The 26,890-nt window shown below is 48.8% G+C and overlaps 1 protein-coding gene across 1 annotated transcript in view; it reads right to left on the reverse strand.

Annotated features, from left to right (window-relative positions):
* Positions 1 to 8,414: 8,414 nt before the first annotated feature.
* Positions 8,415 to 26,890, reverse strand: part of SLC22A2 (solute carrier family 22 member 2) — a 31,910-nt gene continuing 13,434 nt past the window's right edge. Inside the window, exons 5-11 of the mRNA XM_036248815.1 lie at positions 25,706 to 25,820; positions 24,456 to 24,562; positions 22,888 to 23,102; positions 21,958 to 22,066; positions 21,119 to 21,231; positions 18,283 to 18,382; positions 8,415 to 8,481 (exon numbers count right to left, since the gene is read on the reverse strand). Of these exons, the coding sequence (XP_036104708.1) occupies positions 8,415 to 8,481; positions 18,283 to 18,382; positions 21,119 to 21,231; positions 21,958 to 22,066; positions 22,888 to 23,102; positions 24,456 to 24,562; positions 25,706 to 25,820 (826 nt within the window). The remainder of the gene's footprint in view (positions 8,482 to 18,282; positions 18,383 to 21,118; positions 21,232 to 21,957; positions 22,067 to 22,887; positions 23,103 to 24,455; positions 24,563 to 25,705; positions 25,821 to 26,890) is intronic.

Below are 26,890 nucleotides of genomic sequence, written 5' to 3' on the forward strand. Positions count from 1 at the left end.
AGCCAAAAAAACATGAAAACATGTTCAATCTCACTACTCAAAGAAATGCAGATAAAAGAGCCATGAAATATTATTTTTTTCCAATCAACTTTGCAAAACTTGGGCATGTGCATTAATGTGTGTGTATGCTTTTATGTTTGCGTGTGTGTACATGTATGTGTACATGTGTAGACATGTGTGTATATGTGTGCACGTGCACGTGTATGTGTGTATTTGTATGTGTGTATGTGTGTATGAAATGCATGTATATATGTATGAGTGTGCATGTTTATATGTCTGTGTGCGTGTATGTGTGTGTGTGTGTGTGAGGGAGGATTATGTGTGGCAATGAGGATGTGAAAAAATTGGACACTCATTGGTAGTGTGTTGGTGGAATTAATTTGTAACACAATCTAAAGGACAATCTGACATTCGATGTATGTAGCAAAAGTCTTAAAATGTGCACACATAACTATCAGTGAGAAAGTCCTCTACGCCTCCATCCCTGCTCTTGACCAGTCCTCTCCACGGCCTCAGGACCCGCGCGTGGCTGCAGACACGGGGCCAGCAGCGCAGACCGTGCGGGCTCGCAGGCCGTCCTAACTTGCGGTTGTCTCCCCTTCTCTTCCTCACCACGCCCAGCGACTGGCCCTGTTTGACATCTGCCGAGTCTCCGCTTCACTGGGACGCTGGCCTTTACCACCCCCCCTGTGTGCATGGATGAATGGACAAACAAAATAGGACATATACATACATACATACACACAATGGACCATGTCTAATAACAGAATATTAGTCAGCCCTAAAAAGGAAGGAAATTCTGACATTTATGACAACATGGATGAAACTTGAGGAAATTATGCCAAATGAAATAAGTTGGTCACAAAAAGACAAATTCTGTGTAGCTCCACTCACAAATTCAGAGACAGGAAGTAGAATGGTGGCTCCCAGGGGCTGGGGGAGGGGGAGTAGGGAATTAGTGTTTAATGGGGCCAGGGTTTTGGTTTGGGGAGGTGGAAACTTCTGGAGAAGGCTGGTGGTAATGGTTGCACAACAGCGTGAATGTACTTAATGTGGTCAAACTTTCAAGTGGTGAAGATGGGAAATATTAAGTGCATTTGTCACAATTACAAAGAAATGTGTTCACGCCCAGCTGGTGTGGCTCAGTGGTTGAACATCAACCCTGCACCAAGAGGTTGCTGGTTCGATTCCCGGTCAGGGCACATGCCCAGGTTGTGGGCCTGATCCCCAGTGGGGGGCCTGCAGGAGGCAGCTAAGCAGTGTTCTCTCTCATCGATGTTTCTATCTCTCTCTCCCCCTCCCTTCCTCTCTCTCTCAAATTAGTAAAGAGAAAATATTTTTTAAAAATGTGCTCAGTAACTACATCAGAGCGGTCAGGTGGATTTTCTACACGTGGCAGAACAGTCTCGTGTGACTGATCGAGTTAAGTTATCCTCACACATTTGACTCCAAGGTGGTCACTGTGTAGATCTGAGCGAAGTCCTCCTTGGCTACCAGACCAGATCCCTGTGAACTTCCCTCTCCTTCCAGGCCGTTGTCTGGTAAGCATGGTCTCTGTGTCAGTCACTGAGTGGGATGAGTGTTCGAGGCATTATTTCCAACTGGAACTTGAGCTCCGTGTTGAGTGTTTTCTCCATGAATTTCCTGACTCGGAAGTAGCATCTTCTCACTCCATGTTGAATCTCTGTGCCCAGTACAAACTTGCACATAGTAGACACTAAGTATTGGTGAAGTAAACACTAGGTGAATGTCAATAGAACGTCTATTTTGCGTTTGTCCTGTATAACTGAATACTGTCTTGTCTTGTGCTTGTGGTCCTCAAAGGCTTTTCAGTAAGACCTACACACAACACTGAGTGTAGCAGTTCTAAAATCAGAAGCTCTTAAAATTGTTCATGGCAAATCCCACGCAGCCACGCTTGGCTTGGTCCCGCCAGAATCCCCACATGCATCTCTAGTAGTTTCTGATGCTTGTACACACTGGCCCTGCTGCCAAAGGTAGGTTGAATCAACTTTGGTCCTCCAAGGGTACCACAGAGTCGGGGTTCACCAAAGGTCTGTAGGTCAAGCACAATGTGTGTCCCTCCCTGTGCATTTCTTTTACTTGGCTCTCGTAGCTGCCCATCCGGTCCCATTCTGACGAGAGCTGGCTCTCATGGTCCCAGACCAGGCCTGCACACATGGTGCGTCTTTTACTCCAGGACCAGCTGTCAGAATACTGATTAGTTAGCTCATCAGAGCTGGGCATTTCAGAGTTTGTTGGCTGGTGCTCCCTTTTTATAACTTCTGATGTTAGTGAGGAATATTCTTGTCCGGTTTCATCTCGCTGACGTGGTTAGGTTGCTACATACCCAAGTGAGAAGTCTTTTCCACTTGAAGTACTAGAACTGATGCTTTTTAAAAGTATGTCAAAAACAGAAGATATGTTATTCTTAGCCCCATTTTCAGTAATTATTACCAAATTTTTATTATCATCATCTGGTTTGAATGAATAAAAACAAAGACTTCATTTAATCCAATTACTTTCTGGTTTTTAAGGATTATTGGGTCAACTGAATGAACATTGTTTCCTAACATGTCAAAAGAGCTTGATTCTTCAGTAACCGAAGAAACCTCAAGAACACCCGTGTGTTTCTTTTTGGATAAATATTTATTAAGTTACTATAGTTTATTTGCATTCATAGAATAGGAACGTGTAAGACCTTTTCTTGGCTGCTAACTAGCTTGATTAGCGATTACACTGTATTTTATCTTGGTTAGGAAAGTACATTTTGCTACTTGCTATACTTACTGGATCAAATATGGTGAAGAAAGACTCAGGATTTTGTATAAACACAGTTACATATAAGCTACAAAGTGTGTAACCTGAAAAATAGTGCTTCAGAGAGTTAAAACCCCCAAGTGATGAATCACAGTGGAAAAATAGATTTTGCAAATAATAGAAACTTTAAATTAAAAACCAAATCTTTTCCTTTAAGCGTGGCATATATTTCTGACCATAAACGACACACTGGAAGACTTCCACTTCTGGCTACAGAATAAACCCAAAGTAAGAAAAAGGGACATAAAGACGAGGGCAGAAAATAATGAAATATAAAACAGAGATGAAAAAGTAGAGATGCCTACATCTGTGTGTGAGAGAGAAACATGAGAAGCAAGGAAATGTATAGACAAAATCTGTAATAGTTGTGGCTTTTGGAGTGATGGAGGTGGACCAGGGATGGATTAAGTAAAGAAACCTTTACTATTGACCCACGTATCACATATGTACTTTTGTATGTATCAGATATGTGTAAAAGAATATATATATTTAAATTATAGAAAATTGGGGAAATAACAAAATTATGAAGAAAGACAATTAGAGTTTACCCCTAGTCTCAATCTTAACCATTTTGGACGAAACTGTTTCTGAAATGTCTTTTTTTTTTTTTCTTCTTGCTTGTCATGGGCTCGAACCTGTTTTTATGATTCCTGATTATCTGTATAAAGTTATTGCATGTGCTCTGAGATTCCTCAGACCCGACAGGCCTGCCCCAGGGTATTTGCTCCTCTGTGAAAAGTCTCCAGGTTGCTGAACGTTCGGGTGTAGCTTGTGTTCTGTTAGGTTGTGATGGGATAATTTCATGGCTGGATTTTCCTTAAATTCCTTGTTTGACCTCTGGCTCCATGTCTAATCAGCGTCTTTTTTATTCATCAATCTCGCTCTCATCCCCCCCGGCCTCCAGCACGTGGCTGCTCCCTGCCTCCTGCTGCCCACGGGCCTCTCTGGACTCCCCTCCCACAGTCAGGACCATGGTCCCCAGCTGCGCTCTGCCTCCGCAGCCCCGCACCCACCCCAGCCGCTCTCTGCCTCTGCAGCCCCGCACCCCACCAGCCGCACAGGGGCCCGGCCTGCGCGCCCCGCTCTCCGCCGCCAGGTCCCGCCGATTCTTCGTGCTGTAGCTGTGTCGGCTCCCGGGGAGCGTGTCCCCACGCGGCCGCGGGGCCCAGCTCGGTCTCCGCGAGCCAGGTACACTTCCACTCTGCCCTGCGCATGTCCTCTCCCCTCGGTGACAACAAAGCCCCCTCCATCCCGGGGCCGGGTGTCAGCCGACATCATTATTCAATAGCCAGTAATGAGGGAGTCGCGAAGGCGCCGCACACGGTCGACACCGGGGTGCACTCAGCTGTTGCGGGGCAGGTGCCCACAGTGCAGTTGTTGGCCCGGCAGCCAGTCTGTTGTGTTCATACTCTGGCCCCTGCTGGGCCCTGCTCCTCCCGGTGTCCGCTGCCTGACGTGGAAACAGTCCCTGACATGTGTCGGAGGATCCTTTGTGATGTCCCACAAGTTTTCCTGGGATGAGAGATGGTTCAGCAAATGTGCAAGCATGATACAAACGCGGGGTTTTCCAGAATTCTTACCCACGTCGACAGAGTGTAAACATGTTGGTCACTGGCAGTAAAATCCCAGGGAGAAGTGCTGTCCACAAGAAGCCCTCGGGATGTCCCCATGGTCATGTCCGGCTCTGGGAAGAGAGTTCTGGACTAGAGCCATGGGCTTGAGAATCAGAGCCCAAGCCTGGTGTTCCAGTCATTGCTTTTGAGGCGCCCCTGGGCACACAAGCACTTAGGTGCCTGAAGGCCCCTTGCACGGGGATGGGGACCTCTCGTTCCCGTGACACGGACACAGCCAGACTGGTTTCCAGGCTTAGTGCCCTCTGCCCCCAGAGGCGACTCCCTCGCAGACTGCTGAGATTCTAGGTCTTAGAGCACTTTCTCGGGGTGAGGGGCAGGAGATGCCTTGGCCTCAAAGGGCCCTGGGTTAGCCAGGGGGCCTGAGGAGTGGGGAGAGCAGCCCAGGGACAAGACACCCCGAAGGCACAGGCCTCAATTCTGTCAGGCGAGTACTGATACGGGTGGTGTCCTTGGCCCTCCGTGCTTGAGAAGCATATAGTTCAACATCTGCTCTACTCTCGGGGAAGACGTAGAGGGAGGTGTTAAGAAACAGAATTCACTAAGTCTGAAGGTCTAATTGACTTTATGTAACGACCCAGGAGCCGAGCAGCACCTGGTGGAGCACATGGAAGGGAAGCCCAGGCAGCTGCACAACAGGGAAGGCTTCCGTGGACAGAGGCGCTGGGAACAGCCTCTCACGGGAAGCACAGGGGGATCATGCCGGTCACCTCTCAGTGCTCACAGGTCATTGCAGATGGGCTGCTTAAAGGTCACATTCCCGGGGCGGGGGGCTGGAGCCGCAGGGAAGCCTTGATGTGCTGACGTGGGTCTGAGCACAGGTGACCCCATGCTGGGCTTGTTTCCTTTTTAACTGGACGTTCACATCCCCACCCTGAACATTACAGCAGCTGGAGAGGGGGTGCACGAGTCCGCCCCATGCGCCACGCCCTCCGGCCTCGAAGAAATGGTGGCCAGAGGCCCATTTGTCCGATGACACAGTCAGAAAACCTGTCTTTGCCAAGTCACTGTTGATCCCAGGACTTAATAAAGGTCCCCGGGGCTCCTCATTTCAGAGTCCTTGTCAGTCATGATCTTGTGCTGAGATTGGCACACAGGAGAAGGGTTTTCTTCTTGTCACAGCAGGTGGGGTTTCATACACATTGTCCTAGTCACTGAGGCGGGCAGGGGTGGGGAACGTCCTGCCAAATCAACACCAGCTCACATCACAGTCTCACCAAATGAGCCTGAGCAAATACAGCAGGCTAATTCTGAGGCTGATACTTTTGTATGGCTTGCAAATGATGCTATGAATATCCAAGTGGCCCTTGGCAGAAAAGGTTCCCCAGCCCTGGATTAGCATTGGGTTTAGCAGAAGCTCAGGGCACCAACCTCTGCTCAACTGACTCGAGGGTGGGGCAGGACCTCAGGGAATCACCAGGGCCGGGCAGACAGTGAGCCAGGTCGATGGTCTCAGATGTGGTGCCTGTCTGCTGTTCTCTGGGGGGAATTTCAGAAAAGGAACACAGCCTCCGCCAGCACGTCTGTCTGGGACAAAGCTGCATCTGCAGCTCTCGATCTGATGCCAAGAAATTCAGTTCTTCCCTGTGTGTGTCTGCTGCCTTTCAAGCGGTTGCCCCTGCACTGGAGCCTGGAGGGAGCGAGTCGCAGTAAGTCTGTGCGCGGGCCCTTTAAGGAGCTGCCTGGGGCTCCCGCAGCCTCAGCCTCCTTCACTTTAGTTCCCGCTGGTTTTTACAGCCAGAAGTTTGGGGACTTCTCTCCTGGCACTGGAACCCTGAGCTGGGTGCCTGGTGTGGGACGGGGACCCCTCAGTCCTCAGGGAGGGCCTTTCCAGCTGAGATATGCCTCCTGATTTTTATCCACCACACATGGGTGTGGGCCCAGCCCGTCCGTGCCTCCGCCCCTCCTATCAGTCTCCATGTGGCTTCTTCAGTCCTACAGTAGTTGTAGGACTTCTGTTCAGTTAACTTTCAAGTGGTTCTGAATGATGGCTTTTGTGTCGTTCAGTTGTGATTCTGGTGTGGTTGTGGGAGGAGGCGAGACCGCGTTCACCTGCGCCACCATCTGGGCCAGAAGTCCCGCCTGCAGGTTTTAACTCCCGGGGTCACGGAAGAGATCCTGCAAGGACAAGCGTGTGCTCTTGCTCGGGATGATATGGGAAGATGCGCTTCTTCAAAATGAGGGAGAGAACCCAGAATGAGGATAACTTGGGGTTTAGGAGACAGCGCCGTCGGCAGGAGAAAGAGGCACTGGAAAAACTCAGTAAGGTAGGAAAAGGGTAGCCACGGGCCACCGGTGGGCGTCAGGCCAGAGACCAGCCAGGCCAGGCTGGGCGGGGGCTGCAGGGCCCAGGGGCAGCTCTCCCAGGAGGAGGGGCAGGTGGAACCACCGTATACTATGTGGTGTAGCTTTTCATAACAGTTACAAAGCCGCAAGGATGGACCCTGATTGAATAAAAATGTGATAAAACAAAGTTTTAAGGGAAGAGAGAAGCTGTGGGTTGGGGTGAGGGGAGAGGTGAAGAAAGAGCTAAATCTTCACTGTTTATATTAAAAAGTTAACAGGTGAAATTTAAAACTAAAAAAACAAACAAGAAATGTCAATATAAAGTAAGTTATTTAGATGTATGGAGATAACTCTAAGGGGAAAAACAGCTTCAATAGTTGAAAATGATCTTTGAAGAGTTGGTAGAGGTAGACTAGGGTAAGGAGCTTCTGTTTTTCATTATAGGTCTTGTATTATTAGCTTTAAATAATCTATCCACTATATCACTTTGGTAAGATATTAGTATAACTTTTTTTAAAATACGTTTTTATTGATTTTTAGAGAAAGGAAGGGAGAGAGAGAGATAGAAACATCAATGTGAGAGAGAAACATCAATCAGCTGCCTTCTGTGTGCCCCCAACTGGGCCTCGAGCCTGAAACCTGGGCATGTGCCCTGACTGGGAATCCAACCGGGACCTCTCAGTCCGTGGGAGGACACTCAGTCCACTGAGTCACACTGGCTGGGCTTCGTATAATATTTTGAATCTACCAATTCAGAGAAATTTTTATCAGACTGAAATATTATTACCTATGGTTTAAAATGCCAACATGAACATTTATTTTATGTTTTTAAATCCTTGCCTGGGGATGTTTTTCCATTTATCTTCAGATAGAGTGGGAGGGAGACAGAGACACATTGATGTGAGACAGACACATCGATTGGTTGCCTCCCACACAACCCCAACAAGGGCCAGGAATCGAACTGCAACTGAGGTATGTGCCCATTACCAAAATCAAACCCTCAACTCTTTGGTCCTTGGGCTGATGCTCTAACCGCTGAGCCAAACTGGCCAGGACATGAATGCGGCTTTTAATTACACTCTTCTTGAGATCTTAGGTAGAAAGCACACATTGAGTGTCCAGTCTAAATACAGAGACTTGGCGATTACTCAGGTTGTAACTCCTGATTCTTGTATTTTAGGTTCCTTTAAAGTCTAATTCAGACAATAATCAATGTATTTTAATTTTTCTTTACATATGATACCGAAAAGACTAAAGTTCTTGACGTACATTCTAGACAGCATGATATTGCTTTGGATGTTTTATTTTTTTAAGCAAACAGGCTCTCTGCTCCCCGTTTTATTGCTTTTTAGATCTTTTATGTTTCCCTGGCCCACAATTCCCCTGTGTGTTTTAATTTTATATGATTGTGGAGAAAGGAATAAAATAAAGAAATACAAAGATAGAATAAAAATCCCAGGAAACCAATGACCATTGTCCAAGGAAAGCTGGGCAGGTTGTGGGATATGGTCCCACAGGTAGGTTTTGATACACTATGCAGCAAACTCCATTTGGTCATAGATCTAGGTTCAGGGGGTTCAAAGAGATGTAAGGTTAAATTGTATGGGCTTTGTGATGACAGTAGGAATCTCTGGTTCCAGCCATATATTATCAAAGCAAAACCATGGCAGGTCTGTCTTAGTTCAGTGGAATGTCTTGTTTCTTGACTTGGAGGTAAATCATCTTTTCTTTGTTTTTTCTTGGTCTGCAATAATAAAACAGAATGGAAAAGGGGAGAGAAAAATTATGAGGAGGCTGAAAACCAAAATAAAGTGGACAATAAATAAATACAAGAAATGGGAATAAGCTTTGTTTAGGATTAATCATGCAATGAGTTCTGAGTGGGATTCTCGATAAGAAAATATACAGAGAGATTGCTGAATAGCTAAGGTGGCTGGAGTGGTTCCTAAAACTCTAGTGTAAGAGTGAGACTAGCATAAGTTCATTATTTAAGGGGTTCTACCCTTCTCTGTAATAAGGAATGTGGGACATATCTAAATTTAATCTTATGTCAGTTAAAAATGATGATTGCAAAATCTAGACACTGTTACCATCAGTTCTCCAAATAGAATTTGAGAATTAGTTTTACCAAAGTTCGTTTACTTTTCAACAGTTGGGTAAGTAAAAAATCAATTCAAAAATTTGTTCAAATTTCAAGTTTCTCAATCAACTAGTCTTTGTGAATACCAGGATGTTGCTAATATGTGTAAGATTGCTGCTTTATTCATTTTGTTGCTCCAGACTGATGATAGTAATCTTGAGATTTGGTGTGAGGCTGGCACTGGATCCCCAAGCTCCTCACAGAGTCCCCCCCACCTGGAGGTACTTAGTCTTGCCTCAGTTTGTGGACCAGTTTGAGATGGGGAGAGTAGCAGAAGCTCATGTGACTTACCCTATAGTACTGGAGTCCTCTCAGACTCCAGGTATAAGAGCCCAGGCTAGTCTGCTGAGTTTCCAGAGCATTTATGCCAACAATAACAACAACAACAGCAGCAGCAGGAAGGACAATAGCAGAAACAACACAGGTGACAGCAGCAACAATAGGAACAAGAGAAACAACAACAGCAGCAGCAACAACAGCAACAGCAACAACGGTGGCGGCAACAACGGCGGTGGAAACAGCAGCGGTAACAACAATGGAGGCAGCAACAACAACAGTGGCAGCAATGACAACAGTGGCAGCAGCGACGATGGCGGCAGCAACAACGGCAGCAACAACAGCAACAGCAACAAAGACAACACTAACAATGGTAGCAGTGACAACAGCAGCAGCAGTGACAACAGTAGCAACAACGACAACAGCGGCAACAATGACAGCAGCAACAGCAGCAGTAACAACAGTGGCAGCAACAACAATGGCAGCAACAACAATGGAAACAATGACAATGGTGGCAACAACAACAACAGTGGCAACAACAGCAACAATGACAACAGTGGCAACAGTGACAGCAGTGGCAACAGCAGCAGCAGCAACAGCAGCAGCGGCAAAAACAGTGGCAGAAACAACAGCAGCAGCAACAACGGCAACAATAATAACGGCAGCAACAGCAGCAGTGGCAACAATGACAACAGTGGCAACAGCAGCAGCAGTGGCAACAACAACAGCGGCATCAGCGGCAACAGGAGCAGCAGTGGCAACAGTGACAAGAGTGACAGTGGCAGCAGCAACAGTGGCAGCAACAACAACAGCAGTAACAGCAACAGCAGCGGCAACAACAGGAGCGGCAACAGTGGCAGCAACAGTAGCAGCAACAACAACAGCAGCAGCGGCAACAATGACAACAGTGGCAACAATGGCAGTGACAACAACAACAGTGGCATCAACAACATCAGCGGCAACAACAGTGGCAACCATGACAATGGCAGCAGTGACAACAATGGCAGCAGCGACAACGATGACAAAAGCGGCAACAACAACAGGGGCAGCAACAACAGCGGCAGCACCAATGGCAACAATGATAACGGCGGCAACAGCAGTGGTGGCAACAATGACAACAGTGGCAACAGCAGCAGCAGTGGCAACAACAACAGTGGCATCAACAACATCAGCGGCAACAACAGTGGCAACCATGACAATGGCAGCAGCGACAACAATGGCAGCAGTGACAACAACGACAACAGCGGCAACAACAGCAGCGGCAGCACCAATGGCAACAATGATAACGGCGGCAACAGCAGCAGCAGTGGCAACAACAACAGTGGCATCAACAACATCAGTGGCAACAACAACGGCAACAATGACAGCAGCAGCAGCAACAACAATGGCAGCAACAAAAACAATGGCAGCAGCAGCAACAGCAACAACAATAGCAGGGGCAACAACAACAGTGGCATCAACAACATCACTGACAACAACAGCAGCAACAATAACAACGGCAGCAGCAACAATGGCAACAGCAACAACAGGAGCAGCAACAGCAACAGCAGTAGCAACGACAGCAATGGCAACAACGGCAACACTAATAATGGCAACAACGACAACAGTGGCAGCAACAAGTGTGGCAGCAACAAGAATGGCAGCAGCAGCAACAACAATTATGGCAGCAGGAGCAGCAGCAGAGGCAACAACAGCAACAGCTACAACAGCAACAATAAGAATGGCAGCAGCGACAATAACAGCGGTAGCAGTGACCATAGCGGCAGCAGTGACCACAGCGGTAATGACGACAACGGTGGCAACAACAGCAACAATGACAATGGCAGCAGCGACAATAATGGCAGCAGTGACAATAACAGCAGCAGTGACAACAGTGGCAACAACAACAGCAGCGGCAACAACCACCACCAGGGCAACAATGACAGCAACAACAATGGCAGCAGCAACAGCGGAGGCACCAATGGCAACAATGACAACAGCAGTATCAACAACATCAGCGGCAACAACAGTGGCAACCATGACAATGGCAGCAGTGACAACAATGGCAGCAGCGACAATAACAACAAAAGCGGCAACAACAGGGGCAGCAACAACAGCGGCAGCACCAATGGCAACAATGATAACAGCGGCAACAGCAGCAGCAGTGACAACAACGACAACAGTGGCAACAACAATAGGGGCAGCAACAACAGCGGCAGCACCAATGGCAACAATGATAACGGCGGCAACAGCAGTGGCGGCAACAATGACAACAGTGGCAACAGCAGCAGCAGTGGCAACAACAACAGTGGTATCAACAACATCAGCGGCAACAACAGTGGCAACCATGACAATGGCAGCAGCGACAACAATGGCAGCAGCGACAACGATGACAAAAGCGGCAACAACAACAGGGGCAGCAACAACAGCGGCAGCACCAATGGCAACAATGATAACGGCGGCAACAGCAGTGGTGGCAACAATGACAACAGTGGCAACAGCAGCAGCAGTGGCAACAACAACAGTGGCATCAACAACATCTGCGGCAACAACAGTGGCAACCATGACAATGGCAGCAGTGACAACAATGGCAGTGGCAACAACAGTGGCATCAACAACAGTGGCAACCATGACAATGGCAGCAGTGACAACAATGGCAGTGGCAACAACAGTGGCATCAACAACAGCGGCAACAACAGTGGCAACCATGACAATGGCAGCAGTGACAACAATGGCAGCAGCGACAACGACGACAAAAGCGGCAACAACAACAGGGGCAGCAACAACAGCGGCAGCACCAATGGCAACAATGATAACGGCAGCAACAGCAGCAGCAGTGGCAAGAACAACAGTGGCATCAACAACATCTGTGGCAACAACCGTGGCAACCATGACAATGGCAGCAGTGACAACAATGGCAGTGGCAACAACAGTGGCATCAACAACAGCGGCAACAACAGTGGCAACCATGACAATGGCAGCAGTGACAACAATGGCAGCAGCGACAACGACGACAAAAGCGGCAACAACAACAGGGGCAGCAACAACAGCGGCAGCACCAATGGCAACAATGATAACGGCAGCAACAGCAGCAGCAGTGGCAACAACAACAGTGGCATCAACAACATCAGTGGCAACAACCGTGGCAACCATGACAATGGCAGCAGCGACAACAATGGCAGCAGCGACAACAATGGCAGCAGTGACAACAACGACAACAGTGGCAACAACAACAGGGGCAGCAACAACAGCAGCAGCACCAATGGCAACAATGATAACGGTGGCAACAGCAGTGGCAGCAACAATGACAACAGTGGCAACAGCAGCAGCAGTGGCAACAACAACAGTGGTATCAACAACATCAGCGGCAACAACAGTGGCAACCATGACAATGGCAGCAGCGACAACAATGGCAGCAGTGACAACAATGACAACAGCGGCAACAACAACAGTGGCAGCAACAACAGCAGCAACACCAATGGCAACAATGATAGCGGCGGCAACAGCAGCAGCAGTGGCAACAACAGTGGCAACAATGACAATGGCAGTAGTGACAACAATGGAAGCAGTGACAACGACAACAGTGGCAACAGGGGCAGCAACAACAATGGCAACAACAACAGCAGCAGCAATGACAATGGTGGCAACGATGACAATAGTGGCAACAATGGCAACAATGATAGCAGCAGCAACAACGGCAGCAACAACAAAAACGATAGCAGCAACAACAGTAGTTGTGGCAACAACAGTGGCATCAACAACATCATCAGCGGCAACAACAGCAGCAACAATAACAATGGCAGCAGTGACAACAGCGGCAAAAATGACAACAGTGGCAACAACAGCAACGGCAGCAGCAATAGCAGCAGCAACAACAATGGCAGCAGCGACAACAGCAACAGCAGCAACATCGGTAGCGGCAACAACAGCATCATCAACAACATCAGCGGCAACAACAACAACAGCAGCAGCGACAACAGTGGTAGCAACAAGAATGGCAGCAACAAGAATGATAGCAGCAACAATGGCAGCAACAACAACAATGGCAGCAGCAACAACAGCAGTGGCAACAACAGCAGTAGCAGCAACAATAGCAGCAACAATAGCAGCAGTGACAACAGTGGCAGCAGTGACCATAGCAGCAATAATGATAGCAGCGGCAACAGCAGTGGCAACAATGACCACAGTGACAACAATGACGGCAGCGGCAACAATGACAGCAGCAACAACGACAATGGCAGCAGCAACAGCGGCAGCAACAACAACAATGGCAGCAGCAACAGTGGCAACAGAAACAACAGGAGCAGCAACAGCAGCAGCAACGACAGCAATGGCAACAATGGCAACAGTGGCAGCAACAAGTGTGGCAGCAACAAGTGTGGCAGCAACAAGAATGGCAGCAGCAACAATAACAATGGCGGTAGCAATAATAACAATGGCGGTAGCAACAGCAACAGCAACAACAACAATGATGGCAGCAGGAGCAGCAATAGCAGCAGCAACAACAGCGGCAGCAGCAGCAGCAGAGGCAACAACAGCAACAGCTACAACAGCAACAATAAAAATGGCAGCAGCGACAATAACAGCGGTAGCAGTGACCATAGCGGCAGCAGTGGCAACAACAGCAACAATGACAATGGCAGCAGCAACAATAATGGCAGCAGTGATAATAACAGCAGCAGTGACAACAGTGGCAACAATGACAGCAGCGGCAACAACAACCACCGGGGCAACAATGACAGCAACAACAATGGCAGCAGCAACAGCGGCAGCAACAACAACGTCAGCAGCAACAACAGCAATAGCAACAACAATAGCAGTGGCAACAACAACAGTGTCATCAACAACATCAGTGGCAATAACAGCGGTGATAATAACAATGGCAGCAGTGACAACAACAGCAGCAGCAACAACAATGACAACAGCGGTGGTAACAATGACCGCAGCGGCAACAACAGCAGCAGTAACAATGACCACAGTGACAACAACGACAGCAGCGGCAACAATGGCAGTGGCAACCATGGCAGCAGCAACCACGGCAACAGTGGCAACAATGGCAGCAACAACAACGGCAGCAGCAACAACAATGGCAGCAGCAACAATGGCAGCAGCAACAACAATAGTGGTGGCAACAACAGCAGCGGTGGCAACAGTGGCATCAACAACATCAGTGACAACAACAGCAGTGCCAACAACAATGGCAACAATAACAACGGCAGCAACGACAACAATGGCAGCAGTGGCAAAAACAGCAGCAACAACAGTAGCCAACAACAACCACAGCAGCGAATTCAACAAGAGCAGCACAACCGCAGCAGCGACAGCAGCCCGCTGGCTGCCTGGTAACTAAGTGCAGCCCTGCACCAGGAACCTCACCTTCATTGTCACACTTGTGAACCCAGCCCTCTGAGGTGAGACGTGGGCATGGGCCTGGATGCTGGCCGCCAGAACTAGAATCTTGGCCTTGTCACCTCCCTGCCGTGTGACTCTGGGAAGCCTTTAACCTGGGCTTTTCTCAATTGTCAGACGGAGCTCACAGAAACGCCTGTTCCGTGGGGTTGTGCAAGGACCGAAGGAGAAGGGTTGGAAGGCACTGGCTGAAAGCACTTAGTAAATACTATCTGTTGTTCCCAATTTTACAGAAAAGGAAACAGGCTTATGGGATGAAATAAATGATACATCAACAAGTCAAAAGTCCATGTTTGTAACTAAGATGGGCTTAGTGTCCTTAGGAGCCAAGTCCTGCTCCTGCTGCCTCTCCCAAGTGTGTGACACCACCTGGGCCAGCTCTCCTGAGTGAGGCACCTTGCAAGCCCGACCCACCGATGCCACGTGAGGCAGCCGGCCCCCAGGCCCCAGACCGCTGCCTCCTGCCGGTGGGCCCTTGCCCAGCTCGACCCTGGCCCTCATATTCTCTTCCTGCCGTTCCCCAAGCTCCCCACCGATCTGTCTTCCGTCTTTGAAAAGTAAGCTGGGTAAAGTGATGCAGAAACAGAAAAGTGAACATCTTCACAGACGTGTGTGTAATCACATAAATAGGAAGAATGTCAAATAACAGAGTTCATCTTTAAAATCTCTCTTAAACCGACCTGGTGGAAAATGGAAAATCCTGCAAGTGTAGGTGTATGTGTACATCACTGAGCTCTACTTTCTATCTCAAAACATGCAGAACATATTTTAAAATTTTATTTCCAATAAAACATCCTGGTACATATGTTCTGGTCTGCAGAACAGCTATGGACACGTTTGTGAACGGTAACAGTGGTTATTAGACGTGTGCTGTGTGCATGCATTAGCTCCTCTGGTCGGTACAATCTCTGAGGGGCGGGCACTGTTGTCCCCATTTACAGAGGAAGAAATTGAAGCTTAGCCTTGGCTGGTTTGGCTCAGTGGTTAGAGCGTCGGTCCTTGGACTGAAGGATCGTGGGTTCGATTCCTGGTCAAGTGCACATATCCGGATAGCAGGTTCACTCCCTGGCCCCGGTTGGGGTTGTGTGCAAGGCAACTAGTGTGTCTCTCTCACACTGATGTTTCTCTCTCTCTCTCTCTCTCTGTCCTCCTCCCTCCTTTCTACTCTCTCTAAAAAAAATCAATGGAAAAATATCCTTGGATAAGGATTAACAACAACAATCAATCAATCAATCTTTAAAAAAAAAGAAATCGAGGCTTAGAGGAGTTGAGACCACATGCATAGGATGTGGCCTGCTGGCCATGCTCCCCCCTTCCTGACACTGGACTGGCTGGGAAAAGTCTGGAGGGACCTCAGTCAGGGACGCTGCGGACGGAACTCAGCGCCATTCCAGAGTTATGGTGAGCGCCAGCTCTGTGCTAAGCCCTAGGCTAGGACATCACAGGGGAGGCGGTCTGCCCTCAAGGGGAGGTGCTTGTGTGCGTGCGCCACTGTGCTGAGGTCGGGGTACTGGCGACTGGTCCTCTAGATCGAGGATCTCCAACTCCCGTGTCTACGTGCACCAGGCAGGAAGTACAAATGTACAAGCTCAAGAGAACAGGGCACGGTGGGATCCGGGCCTGCTCCATGGACATGCCCTGCAAAGAGCTGAGCCAGCACTCAGCGCCTGCAAACTGTCAACAGGAGGAAATGCCTTCTCCGAGTTACCCAATCCCCTGGCGGTTTGTTTATGTTAACAGAGTCTGGAAATTCGGTTTATGTGGAATTTCCCACTTTAAAAACTACGTGTCAGCCAAGCTAAGCATTTGAGACCCCGGTGTCCTGTGGGCTGCCAGTGTGACCCCTGGGTGAATTCAAAGGCCTCTTCCAACTCGAAGCTCCAAGTTCTAGGAAAAGCCTCAGACCACTGGGATTCTTCTGCAGTAACAGTTGCCCCAACACTGAATATGTTCAGTGTGAACGCTTTGTAGAATGGATGAATTTGGCACCCGTGGGTCAAAAAGGGCGTCTGGATAAATAAATAAAAATATCTAAGCATATTGCATAAAACAAACTTGTGGGGACTATGTCATATACGTTTCTCTTGGATCTTTTTTTTTATTTTTATTTTTTTTTAGAGAGAGAAGGGAGAGGGAGAGAGAGATAGAAACATTGATGAGCGAGAACATCAATTGGCCGCCTCCTGCATGCCTCCCACTTGGGGTTTGGCTCACAACCTGGGCATGTGCCCTTACCGGGAATCGAACCGGCGACCTCTTGGTGCCTGGGTCAATACTCAACCACTGAGCCACACCAGTCGGGCTCTTTGGATCTTTTTAAAAAGTTTCCTTTTTGAATAGGTTTGTATGGTTCAAAATTCAGAAAGCACAGAAAAGTATGCATTGAAAAGTCTCCTTCTGCCTAGAACCCATAGTCCTATGACAGCCAGGGTTATGGTTCTTGCATATCCTTCCAGAGATATAAGTAAATATGTATATATATTGAATACATATTTATTTTTTCACTTTTCCCCACAAATGTTAGAATTTACACTTTCTACTTTTTGCTTTTTTCATTAATAATATGTCTTAGAGAACTTTCCTTACCAGTGTATATAAAGCTGCCTCATTCTTTTGAATGGCTATATGATATTTTATTGAATGATGTACCATAATTTATATCACAAGTCTCCCAATCAATGGGCATTTAGTTTGTTTCCAGTCTTTTGTTACATACAAATATTGCCTTAGCCCTGACCGGTTTGGCTCAGGATTTAGAGTGTCGGCCCACAAACCAATGAGTCTCAGGTTTGATTCCAGTCAAGGGCACGCACCTCGGCTGCAGTTCGTCCTGGCTCCGGTTGGGGTCGTGTGGGAGGCAGCCAGTCGATGTGTCTCTCATGTTGATGTTTCTCCCTTCCTCCCTCTCCCTCCTTCCTACTCTATCTGAAGATAAATAGAAAAAATATCCTCAGGTGAGGATTAAAAAAAATTTCCTTAAAGAATAGCCTGTGCATATGTTATTTTGTATATGTAAATTCCTGAGGTTGGAGTTGCTAGGTTAAGGGTATGCACATTTGGAACACTGATACTGTTGTCCTGTTGCCCATCACAGAGGTTTCCAACATGTGCTCCTCCTGGCAAGCTAGGCACGTCCTCCGCAATCCTGCCCCGCAGGTGTGCTCCTGAGAGTCTGAGCATCAGGATCCAAGTAGAGACGAAGAGGTGTGCGTTTGCACTGCCCTCGTGAGGACGGAGGTTGAGCATAGTGCCGTATACCTAAGACCTGTTTTTGTTTTCACTGAATTATCTGTTCAAATCCTTTGTTCATTTTTTTCTATTGGGTGTTTGCTTTTATGAATTTGTTGGTGCTCTTAAAAAAAAAAAAAAGCAATGAAAGAAATGAGCCCTTTGTAGAAGAGTAAATATTTTCTCTAAGTTTGCTATATTATTTAAGCTTATGGCAGTTTTTCAGTGCAGAATTTTTAATTTTTAGGAAGGCAAACTTATAGATCTTTTCTTATTGGGTCCTGGATTTGGGGCCCTATCCACAAAGACCTCCCCACTATGGCAGGAGAAAGGTATTCTACGGTAGCTACTATTTTACTGTTCCTTTTTGTGTGCTCTTACGTCTTATTTTGTTTGAACTGATCTCATTGTGTGGTACGGGTATAGATTCGCCCTCCTCTTTCCTTCCAGCGGGCTACAGAGTTGGTGGAAAACGTGTACGGAATAGTTCACTTGGGAGTTTGGGCTCCTCACCTCTGCATGTTTTCAACCTCGGCAATAGTCTCCGGCAAAGTCTTCCCTTGGGTCTCTGGCAGCAACAGCACCAGCCCCCCGGCGATCAGGCCAACCACGGCTGGAAGCCAAGCAGATGGACGTCACAGGAGGGGAAGCATCCGGCTCTAGGATTACAGCTCCCCTTATGTCTTCAGAGATTTTTGGGTGGTTTCCTACACTTATGAGTTGCTTTGCTATCTGACAGCCTGTTCTTCACCATAAATGTTTTGCTAACCCCAAAACTGCGCTGGATTCCAATCCCTTGTAGGGAAGAGAAGTACGTCCCCTCACATTTGGAGTCAAGTTTATTCCAGGCTGGAGGACCTTGTTATACTGTTAAGGTACTCTGGAGTTAGAAAATAACTAAGAAAATAAAATAAGTAAATAAAATAAGCTCTAAGAAAAGAAAGGACAAAACCCTGCCAATATAAAGCACTTAGTAAGGAAATTGAGTCAGAAACTTGGATCATTACTAGTAAATAAAAGTAATACATCACTTTTAAAACTGTTACTATGTAACAGCATTAAAAAGTAGTGTAGCCAGGACTTTGATTTCAAATCCAGGTGTTTAATAAATTTCTGTTTTTTTCTTATTTATCCCCAGCTCTAATTTTTTGTATATGTTGGGGGTGGGGCGGTAATAGCAAACCTGTGGTGTTTTGTTTCTTTAAATTCCCATTAAAGTTTTGGGATATTAGGTTACATTTTAATATGTTTTTCTATAATAGAATACAAGGAACGGGAACTCCAAAACTTCACTAGTTTTGGAGTTTCTGACAAATGCACACTGGACTCCACTTCTACATCCTTAAATAATGGCAGAAACAGAGGCCCCGGAGCTCCGTGGTTTGGGGTGCTTGCTTCCAGCTAGGACACCTGCTGCCTGGTCTTAGAGCCCTGGGAAGTTCTGCAATCTCCCGAGGCCCTGGACCCCCCTATATAAAGTGGGTGTTACATTCACTCACAGTCTTGTTCTGAGGCTGGAAAAAGTTCCTATTTGCCAAGTGCTTATAACGGTGCCTGCCCCATGGTATGAACCAAATAACTAACCTCCCAAATCTCTCCAAACCTTGACGATGCCCTTGGTTCTCATACAAATAGCCAACAGTTCCGCTGGCTCGGATTCACTGACGGCGTGAATTATGAAGATAACACCATGGAGGAGTCAAAGTATCATCCATTTAAACGTGTTGGCTTTTTGACTTTTAGGCGTTTAGATTTCTATTTCTGGTAACTTCAAGACCGCAGTTAGCACATCATTATTGTGGGAAAGGAAGGGAAAGAAGTTAAAATGTTAAAGCATTTGTTTTGCTTCCTGTGGGCTACTCAGATTAAAAGTTGGTGAGGGAAGAAAATGCAAGCACCAGCAAAAAGAAAACGGAGGGTCGTTACGGAGGTTATCTTAGATGTAAATGCAACGACAGCCCTTTACCCTTCCGAGGGAGGGCGGCAACAGGTGCTCTCTTAAATAACTTAGAGGAACCTGAAGGATCCGTTCTCTGCCCAGGAGTGTCCCGCTGACCCGCGGATGACTCGCTGCCCACCCAAGGGAGTGGTCGAGACTGAGGCATCGCCAGTGTCCTCCCAGGAGAGAAGGCGTCCAGAGGGTGTGATGGCACTTCCCCGGGTGGGAGGGGGCTCTGGGGCCAGGTCCCTCGGTCAGTGTTGGAGGAGGAAGAAATCTGGGCCATGTGCATCCCATGCGCAGTGCCGGCCATTCTGTGACCAAGTCAGGACAATGAGCCTGTGTTCGACCAGCGTTGGCCACGTTGTATGAAGCTGGGATGTGGAGGAGTCCGCTGAGTGTTTCGAGGGTCAGTTCTATCCGTGCTTCGCGACTTTCCCGGGCAGGTCTACCGTGGTGGAAAATCCCCCGCCCCCCACCCCCCAAATCCCCTGGGAAGAGGAATGAGCAGAGGTACTTGTGTGTGACCAGCGGGAGCGAGGAGAGAGTGACGGTGCCCTGGTGTGCCGCGGGGAGGGTGTCTTCCTTCCTCCCCTCAAGCGAAGTGGTGTCGTTTGCCGAGATGAGAGCACCCGGTTAGAACAGGCTCAGACACTGAGAGCGGAGGCGTGAGAAGGTGACTGTGGTGTGCGCATCGGAACCGTGTCTGTGCGACACGGAGGGCGTCGTTCCAGGGTCTCTGACTGTGGGCAAAGGCTAGTGGATGGAAGTGCCCAGGGTTCCCGGGGCCCGGACTTGGTGTTCAACAAAGGCCTCTGTGTGTTCAGTGCAGATAATTAGGTTTGTCCCTGTCACTCTCTGTCCTGGAGGCCTGGGTCTGGTGCATTCCTGCCGCTGAAGGGCAGTGCCCCTCCTGGACCTCACTGCCCCGGGAGTCAGAGGACGGAGGACGCTCCAACCAGCACATCATGCTAACGCGTGGTCTTCGTTTCCCTGGGTTTGAAATTGCCCTGCGTCAGATTTTAACAGCCTTTCCTTCAAGTGGTGAGGTGAAGGTTTCTATTTTCTACATCTGGCTACAGAGAACGCGGAAACAGTGGGCTCTTTGACAAAGAGACCCAAGGGGGGTGGAAACCAGTGGGGACAGCGTGGGGGCCTTCCGGGAGACTTCTTTCCATTCATCCAGTCTTGGCTTGGACTCTGTACCTCTGCGGGCAGGAGCCCTGGTGGGTTCCCTCACGTGAGCATCGGCAGCTCTTACACTGTCACTAGTACTAGTGTCGCTGACATTCAGAGCATCACCAATTACTAGTCACAGTAGTTACTAACAGGAGCCTCTTTTGAGGTGCAAGAATGGAGGTCCCTAGAAAAATAAGTTTGGATTCAAAGACATATCTCAAGATTTCTTACCAAAAATCACCAGTGGGAGCTCATGCCAGACGTCGGTGAGCCGGTACACCAGGAACGGCGTGACGATGCCGCCGATGTCACACATTGAGGAGCAGACGAGGACGCCGAGATTCCTGAAATGCAGCAAGCTGAATTAACTTAAAAAAAATGTTTTTTTAATCTTCACCCGAGGATATTTTTCCTTCAGAAAGAGCGGGGGGGAGGGGAGAGAAAGACATTGACTGGCTGCCTCCCACAGACCCCAACCAGGGCCAGGACCGAACTGCAACCGAGTTACGTGCCCTTGACCGGAATCAAACCTGTGACTTTGGTCTGCGGGCCGACGCTCCAACCACTGAACCAAACCGGCCAGGCCTGATTTAACTTTTACCTTGTCACAGTACAGTGGTTCTCTCCCACCCCACCCTCAGGTAAATAATTCCCCAAACCATGAAGATGTTTGTGAACTGGGAAAGTGTTCACGTTATTTTCAACACACGTAAATGGCATGGTACACATTCCATTTGTATTCTGTTGTATATTGACTGTCTTGAACATTTTAAACGGGGGGGTTATCTTCACTTTCCACTTTCTCCACCTACGTCCCTGTTTGCATGGCCCCGCTGGCGTGGTCTCGGTCCCTGTCTCCGGCGGCCGTTGGGTAACCCTCTCTGGCGATGCATTAGCTTCGGTTCTGACCCCAGTCTGTGGGTGTGAGACGGGACTGGCCTGGACATGGTCTCCCCCTCTCGTCCCTCGTGTTTGGGAAAGTAAGGCGCCCTCGGCTGCCACCTGTGGTAGTTCTAGCCAAGAAGCACCCCCGCCTGCGCCCCGCTTCATGCTGAGGAACACGTGCTCACCTGATGAAGGTGGGGTACAGCTCCGTGTTGACCAGGCAAACCATTTCGTAGGCCATTGTAATCCCCATTCGACCCAAGCACGCGACGGTCACTCTTAGCCATTGTAGGTCTGAGGGGAAACACACCATCACAGGTACTGCGCACAACCCTGGTCTTTACACAGTGCTGGGGGCGGGGACTTGCAAGGGGACGTCTGCATTCCAGAGTGCTACCAGTGAGCAACACTGCCTCTTCTCCAGACTCAAGACTGTCCGCAAATTCTGCGCGCCCGCTTAACCGCACCCGCCATTCTAATACTATTTTAGCTTGAGACCTCAGTCATTAATGACAACAGAGTTATACCCGTTGCCAAAGGCGGGCCAACTGTAGTCTACAGAGGTCACACAAGAGAAATGGCAACATCTATTCTAAGTAGTTGCTAATAACCGAAGGATTCAAGCGAAGCAGCAGGTTGCTACACAGGTTTTGCTTCCCTTCACTGAGAAAGTATTTGAGAAGGAAAGAGAGGAACTGAATCACTGCTCACTGATGGCTGTCACCTAGGCAGTCTCCCTAATTCTGCAGGATGATGTGGGGAGGCCGAGGAGGTTGCCTGCATGGTACAGTGACTGGGCTGTGCTGGAATGAGATGGACCCTGGGCCGTTTTGCCCCAAAGCCCTGCAGTCTGCTCCGGGCCAGCTGGGTGGCTTGCAGCACGGGCCCTCCTGACGACATCAGAGAACAATCGGGTGTCATTGTGCTACATCAGGCAGCCACGGGGTGCGCTCGTTCTTAGAGACACGTGATTTGTCAGGAAGGTCCTGGGTACCGTGTTCATTCTTTCCTAATTGATCTGGATGATAAATGACGTGGTCTTCCTATCAGAGGGCTGTCATGTCCCTCTGCTCGGGAGCTTGGAAAGCAAGACCCTAGCTTGGCCTGGCACTTACCATCAGGGATAAAGACCGAGGCGAGACAGGCCGCCCCCGCCACCATGTTTGCCACGGCCCACGGATAACGGCGCCCGATGCGGTCAATGGTGAGGATGATGGTGCAGGCGGCTGGGAATTCGACCAGGGCAGAGTAGAAGAAGTCCAGGTAGATGTTGCCCCCTGCGAGGCCCATATGCATGATGAGGCCCTGGTAGAGCACAGAGCCCGTGAACCTGGGCAAAGACGAGAGCTCGGGTCAGGGCAAGCCAGAGCCCCTCACCGAAAGGGGCAGGCTTCTGGAAAAACAAGAGCTGAACATGGGCCACCTTTCTTTGTCATCTTATTATTACTGTTCCTTCCATCCACTGCTCTTACACTGTCTGTCCCACTGTGGTGGCTGGCCGTGACCCGAGACCCAGCGAGGAAAGGAAACCAGGCAAGCATCCCAAGTTTCCAAGGCAAGAAGAAATGTCTCCGTGGAGGTATTTATTTACTAAAACTGTGCAGGTTGTTAGTGGCTGTTACTGGTTTCTCTGGTTTTCTAATGCAGTTGAGGTGAAGGGATTGACGGTTTGATTCAAATGTTAGGAAACCAGCGGAGCCAACGGGCACAGCCTCTTCCTAACGATTTACCTTCTGCCGGGATACAAATCACATTTCGACAATGTTTCTAGTTTTGTCGACTGAAAGTGTTCATTGTCTGTAATGGAAAATGTGAGGATCGTTTGCAAGAGACACAATTATTCAGGAAAGGAAAGAAGAATGATGCTTTTTTTTTTTCATGCGACATTGTGGAGGTTGCTTAATTAATTGCTGACGAGCTTTGCTTTGGCCAGTGACTGTGGATCTTCAGCTGGCTGGCGTGTCATCCCCGTGTAGACACTGGGAGGGGAGTGCGGAGCTACCACGCAGGCGCTCAGAGCAACCTGCGGACAGCGGCCTCGGCAGGCTGACGTCACTGGGCTGCGGAGCCCCTGGCTGACTCGTGTGGTTTATTCTTGTTCAAAAGTTAGTTTTCCAGGTAGGAAAGAAAAAGGCCCTTTTCTGAGAGGTCCACACCCATCATCGATTGATCTATACCAATAGCTCTCAATTTTGGCTGTTTATTTTACTTAAAAATTTTTTTTTCTTTATTGATTTTGGAGAGAGAGGAAGGGAGAGGGAGAGAGAGAGAGAAACACCGATGAGAGAGAACATCGACTGGCTGCCTCCTGCATGCCCCCCTCTGGGGATCTGGCCCACAACCTGGGCATGTGCCCTGACCGGGAATCAAACCGATGACCTCTTGGTGCAGGGTCAATGCTCAACCACTGAGCCGCACAGGCCGGGCCCTGGATCCTTCTCTTAAGTAATTAAATAGTTTCCTTGGTGGGGAGGGGTCTGGCCTTCATCTCCAAATATCTCCCAGGCAATTCCAAGGTGAAGCCAAGGTTGAGAATGTGCTGACTGATGCTTTGGAACTGGAAGCTAATGTCAAATCTGCCTGAGAGATGTGATATCAGGAAAACCTGAAGCAAAGGAGCCCACCTTGGGTGACTGGGATTAAAAGAATTGGGAAGGATTTTAAAGTCAAAAGGATCCCTTACCAGTTGTACATCAAGATCAAAGTGTGCTTCCTTATCTGAGGAGTTCTGACCAAGTCAAGAAATGAGGGATTCAACGTCTCGCCGGCCTCCTCGTCAGGTCTGAGGCTCTACGAGTAGAAACAGTAAGAACCACTTGGTGTATTTGGTGATGGCGTCCCCGGGTCATGCAGAGAATGACGACTGTTCCTTACACGTGCCGAGTGCTTCTCGCGTGCCCGGGACCACACCGAGCCCTGCACACGCGCCCGCTCCTTCCGGCGTGACAACTCGCTGGAAGCGGGGTTCTGCGCTTTCCGCCCCCTTTCACGGAAGAGGAAGCTGGACTACGGGGAAGTCAGACAACCACGCACGTATACAAGGTGATACTATGTACACAAAGTGCGGTGGGCAAGCGGAGGCCTGTAGGACGGTGTGAACGACCGAGGAACTTGGGGAAGAAACGCCCTGTAAGACCAGCACCGACCAGACTTATCGCCATTATGTGAGGTGTGACCTCGGGCGGAACCATGGCCCACGCGTGCCTTGGACCAGTCTGCCGTCACTGGGGGAAAGGAATGTGTGTTCCAGCCACCTGGAAACCGGAGAGGAAGTGGGGAGGAAAGGTCTCCGAGCCCCCAATCCTCATTCTACATGTCACGTAAAATCTCAGCTCCTTACGGACCGCCTGCCATAGCTCCTCGCTCAGAAATGATTTGCTCTCATTTCGACATCATTTCCAGTCTCTGTCGGGTGAAAAGGGCTAAGTGAAAGGGGCGAGGTCTACTAAGGGCAAAACCGAAATGCCTGTCCGAGAAGGCAGGGGCTGCTGAGCACACCTCGGGACACTTTCTATCCAACAGTTCAAATCCTAAGACATGATCATGTTTGGAAATCTGTTTTCCTGATCTGGGAAAACCTCCTCCCCTGGGGATGCTGATGGACACACATAGGTAAACCAGACACGAGTACTAAGACACCGGGTGGGGGTGGGGTGGGGTGGGGTGGGGGTGGGGTGGGGGGAGGGGTCGGGGGAGGGCCAGCTCAGGCCTGAGGCGCACAAGGCAGAAGAAGCTCCTCACTTGAGTTTTAAATGATGTTTTGGTTCTTTTTAGTTTTATGTTTTCCACCTATTAGAAATATCTGACCAGGGAGACACAAATCTTGGTACCACAGAAGCCTCCGCTGCACGCGGCGGCCCCTCTGCGATAGGGCGTGGTTTCCCGCGTCCTCCCTCTCGCACCCCAGACCTGGCATGGCCGCTGCTGGCTCACCTGAAGCGACGCGGGCATAGGTTTTCTGTTCTTCTGTGAGATGTGCTTCATGACCCTCAAGGCTTTAGCACTTTTGTTCTGGGAGATGAGCCACCTCGGGGACTCAGGCAGGCACCTAGGGGACAGTGTAAGGATCGACAGTGCGTCAGTGGAGGGAACTCTTCCTGGCCCCTGCCCCCCAGTGGCCAGATTCCTGTGAGGGACCCTGCACAGCGAGCACCTCCAGACTCCTGCAGGGGCCGCACCGACGGAAACCACTGACAAAGGCAAAGGAAGCCTACTCAATGGAAGAGAACATTTGCAAATCATGCATCTGGTAGCAGGTTAATACCCAAAATATATAAAGAATTCATGCAACTGAATAGCAAAAAAACAAACAGTCCAATTTACAAATGGGTAGAGAATCTGAATAGATATTTAGAAGACATATAGCTGGTGCTCAACATCACTGATCATCAGGGAAAAGCAAATCAAAACCACAGTGAGAATCACCTATGAGAAGCTTGTTATGACAAAGACACAAAGTAACAAATGTTGGTGGGGATGTGGAGAAAAGGGATGTGCACTGTTGGTAGGAATATAAATTGGTGCAGCCACTAAAAAAAAACAGTATGGGCCCCGCTGGTGTGGCTCAGTGGTTGAGCGTCGACCCTGCACCAAGAGGTCGCTGGTTCGATTCCCGGTCAGGGCACATGCCCAGGTTGTGGGCCTGATCCCCAGTGTGGGGTATGCAGGAGGCGGCCAGTCGGTGTTCTCTCTCATCGATGTTTCTATCTCTCTCCCCCCTCCCTTCCTTTCTCTCTAAAATCAATAAAAAATGAAATTAAAAATTAAAAAGAAAACAGCATGGAGGTTCCTCAAAAAATTAAAAATAGAACTCCCATGTGATCTAGCAATTCCACTTATGGGTGTTCTCTGAAGAAAACAAAACCCTAATTCAAAGAGATATGAACCCTCATGGTCACCGCAGCACTAACGACAGCCACGATATGGGGCAGCCATAGTGTCCACTGAGGAAAGAATGGATAAAGAAAACACTGTGAATATATAACGGCTTCTTATTCAGCCACACAAAGAATGAAATTTTGCCATTTTTGACAACATGGGTGGACCTGATGGACATCACACTAAATAAAATGTCAGGCACTGAAAGACAAATACAGTAGGATTTTCACTGATATGTGC

This window comes from Molossus molossus, unplaced genomic scaffold (genome assembly GCF_014108415.1).
Source record: "Molossus molossus isolate mMolMol1 unplaced genomic scaffold, mMolMol1.p scaffold_m16_p_8, whole genome shotgun sequence".
Classification (NCBI taxonomy): domain Eukaryota; kingdom Metazoa; phylum Chordata; class Mammalia; order Chiroptera; family Molossidae; genus Molossus; species Molossus molossus.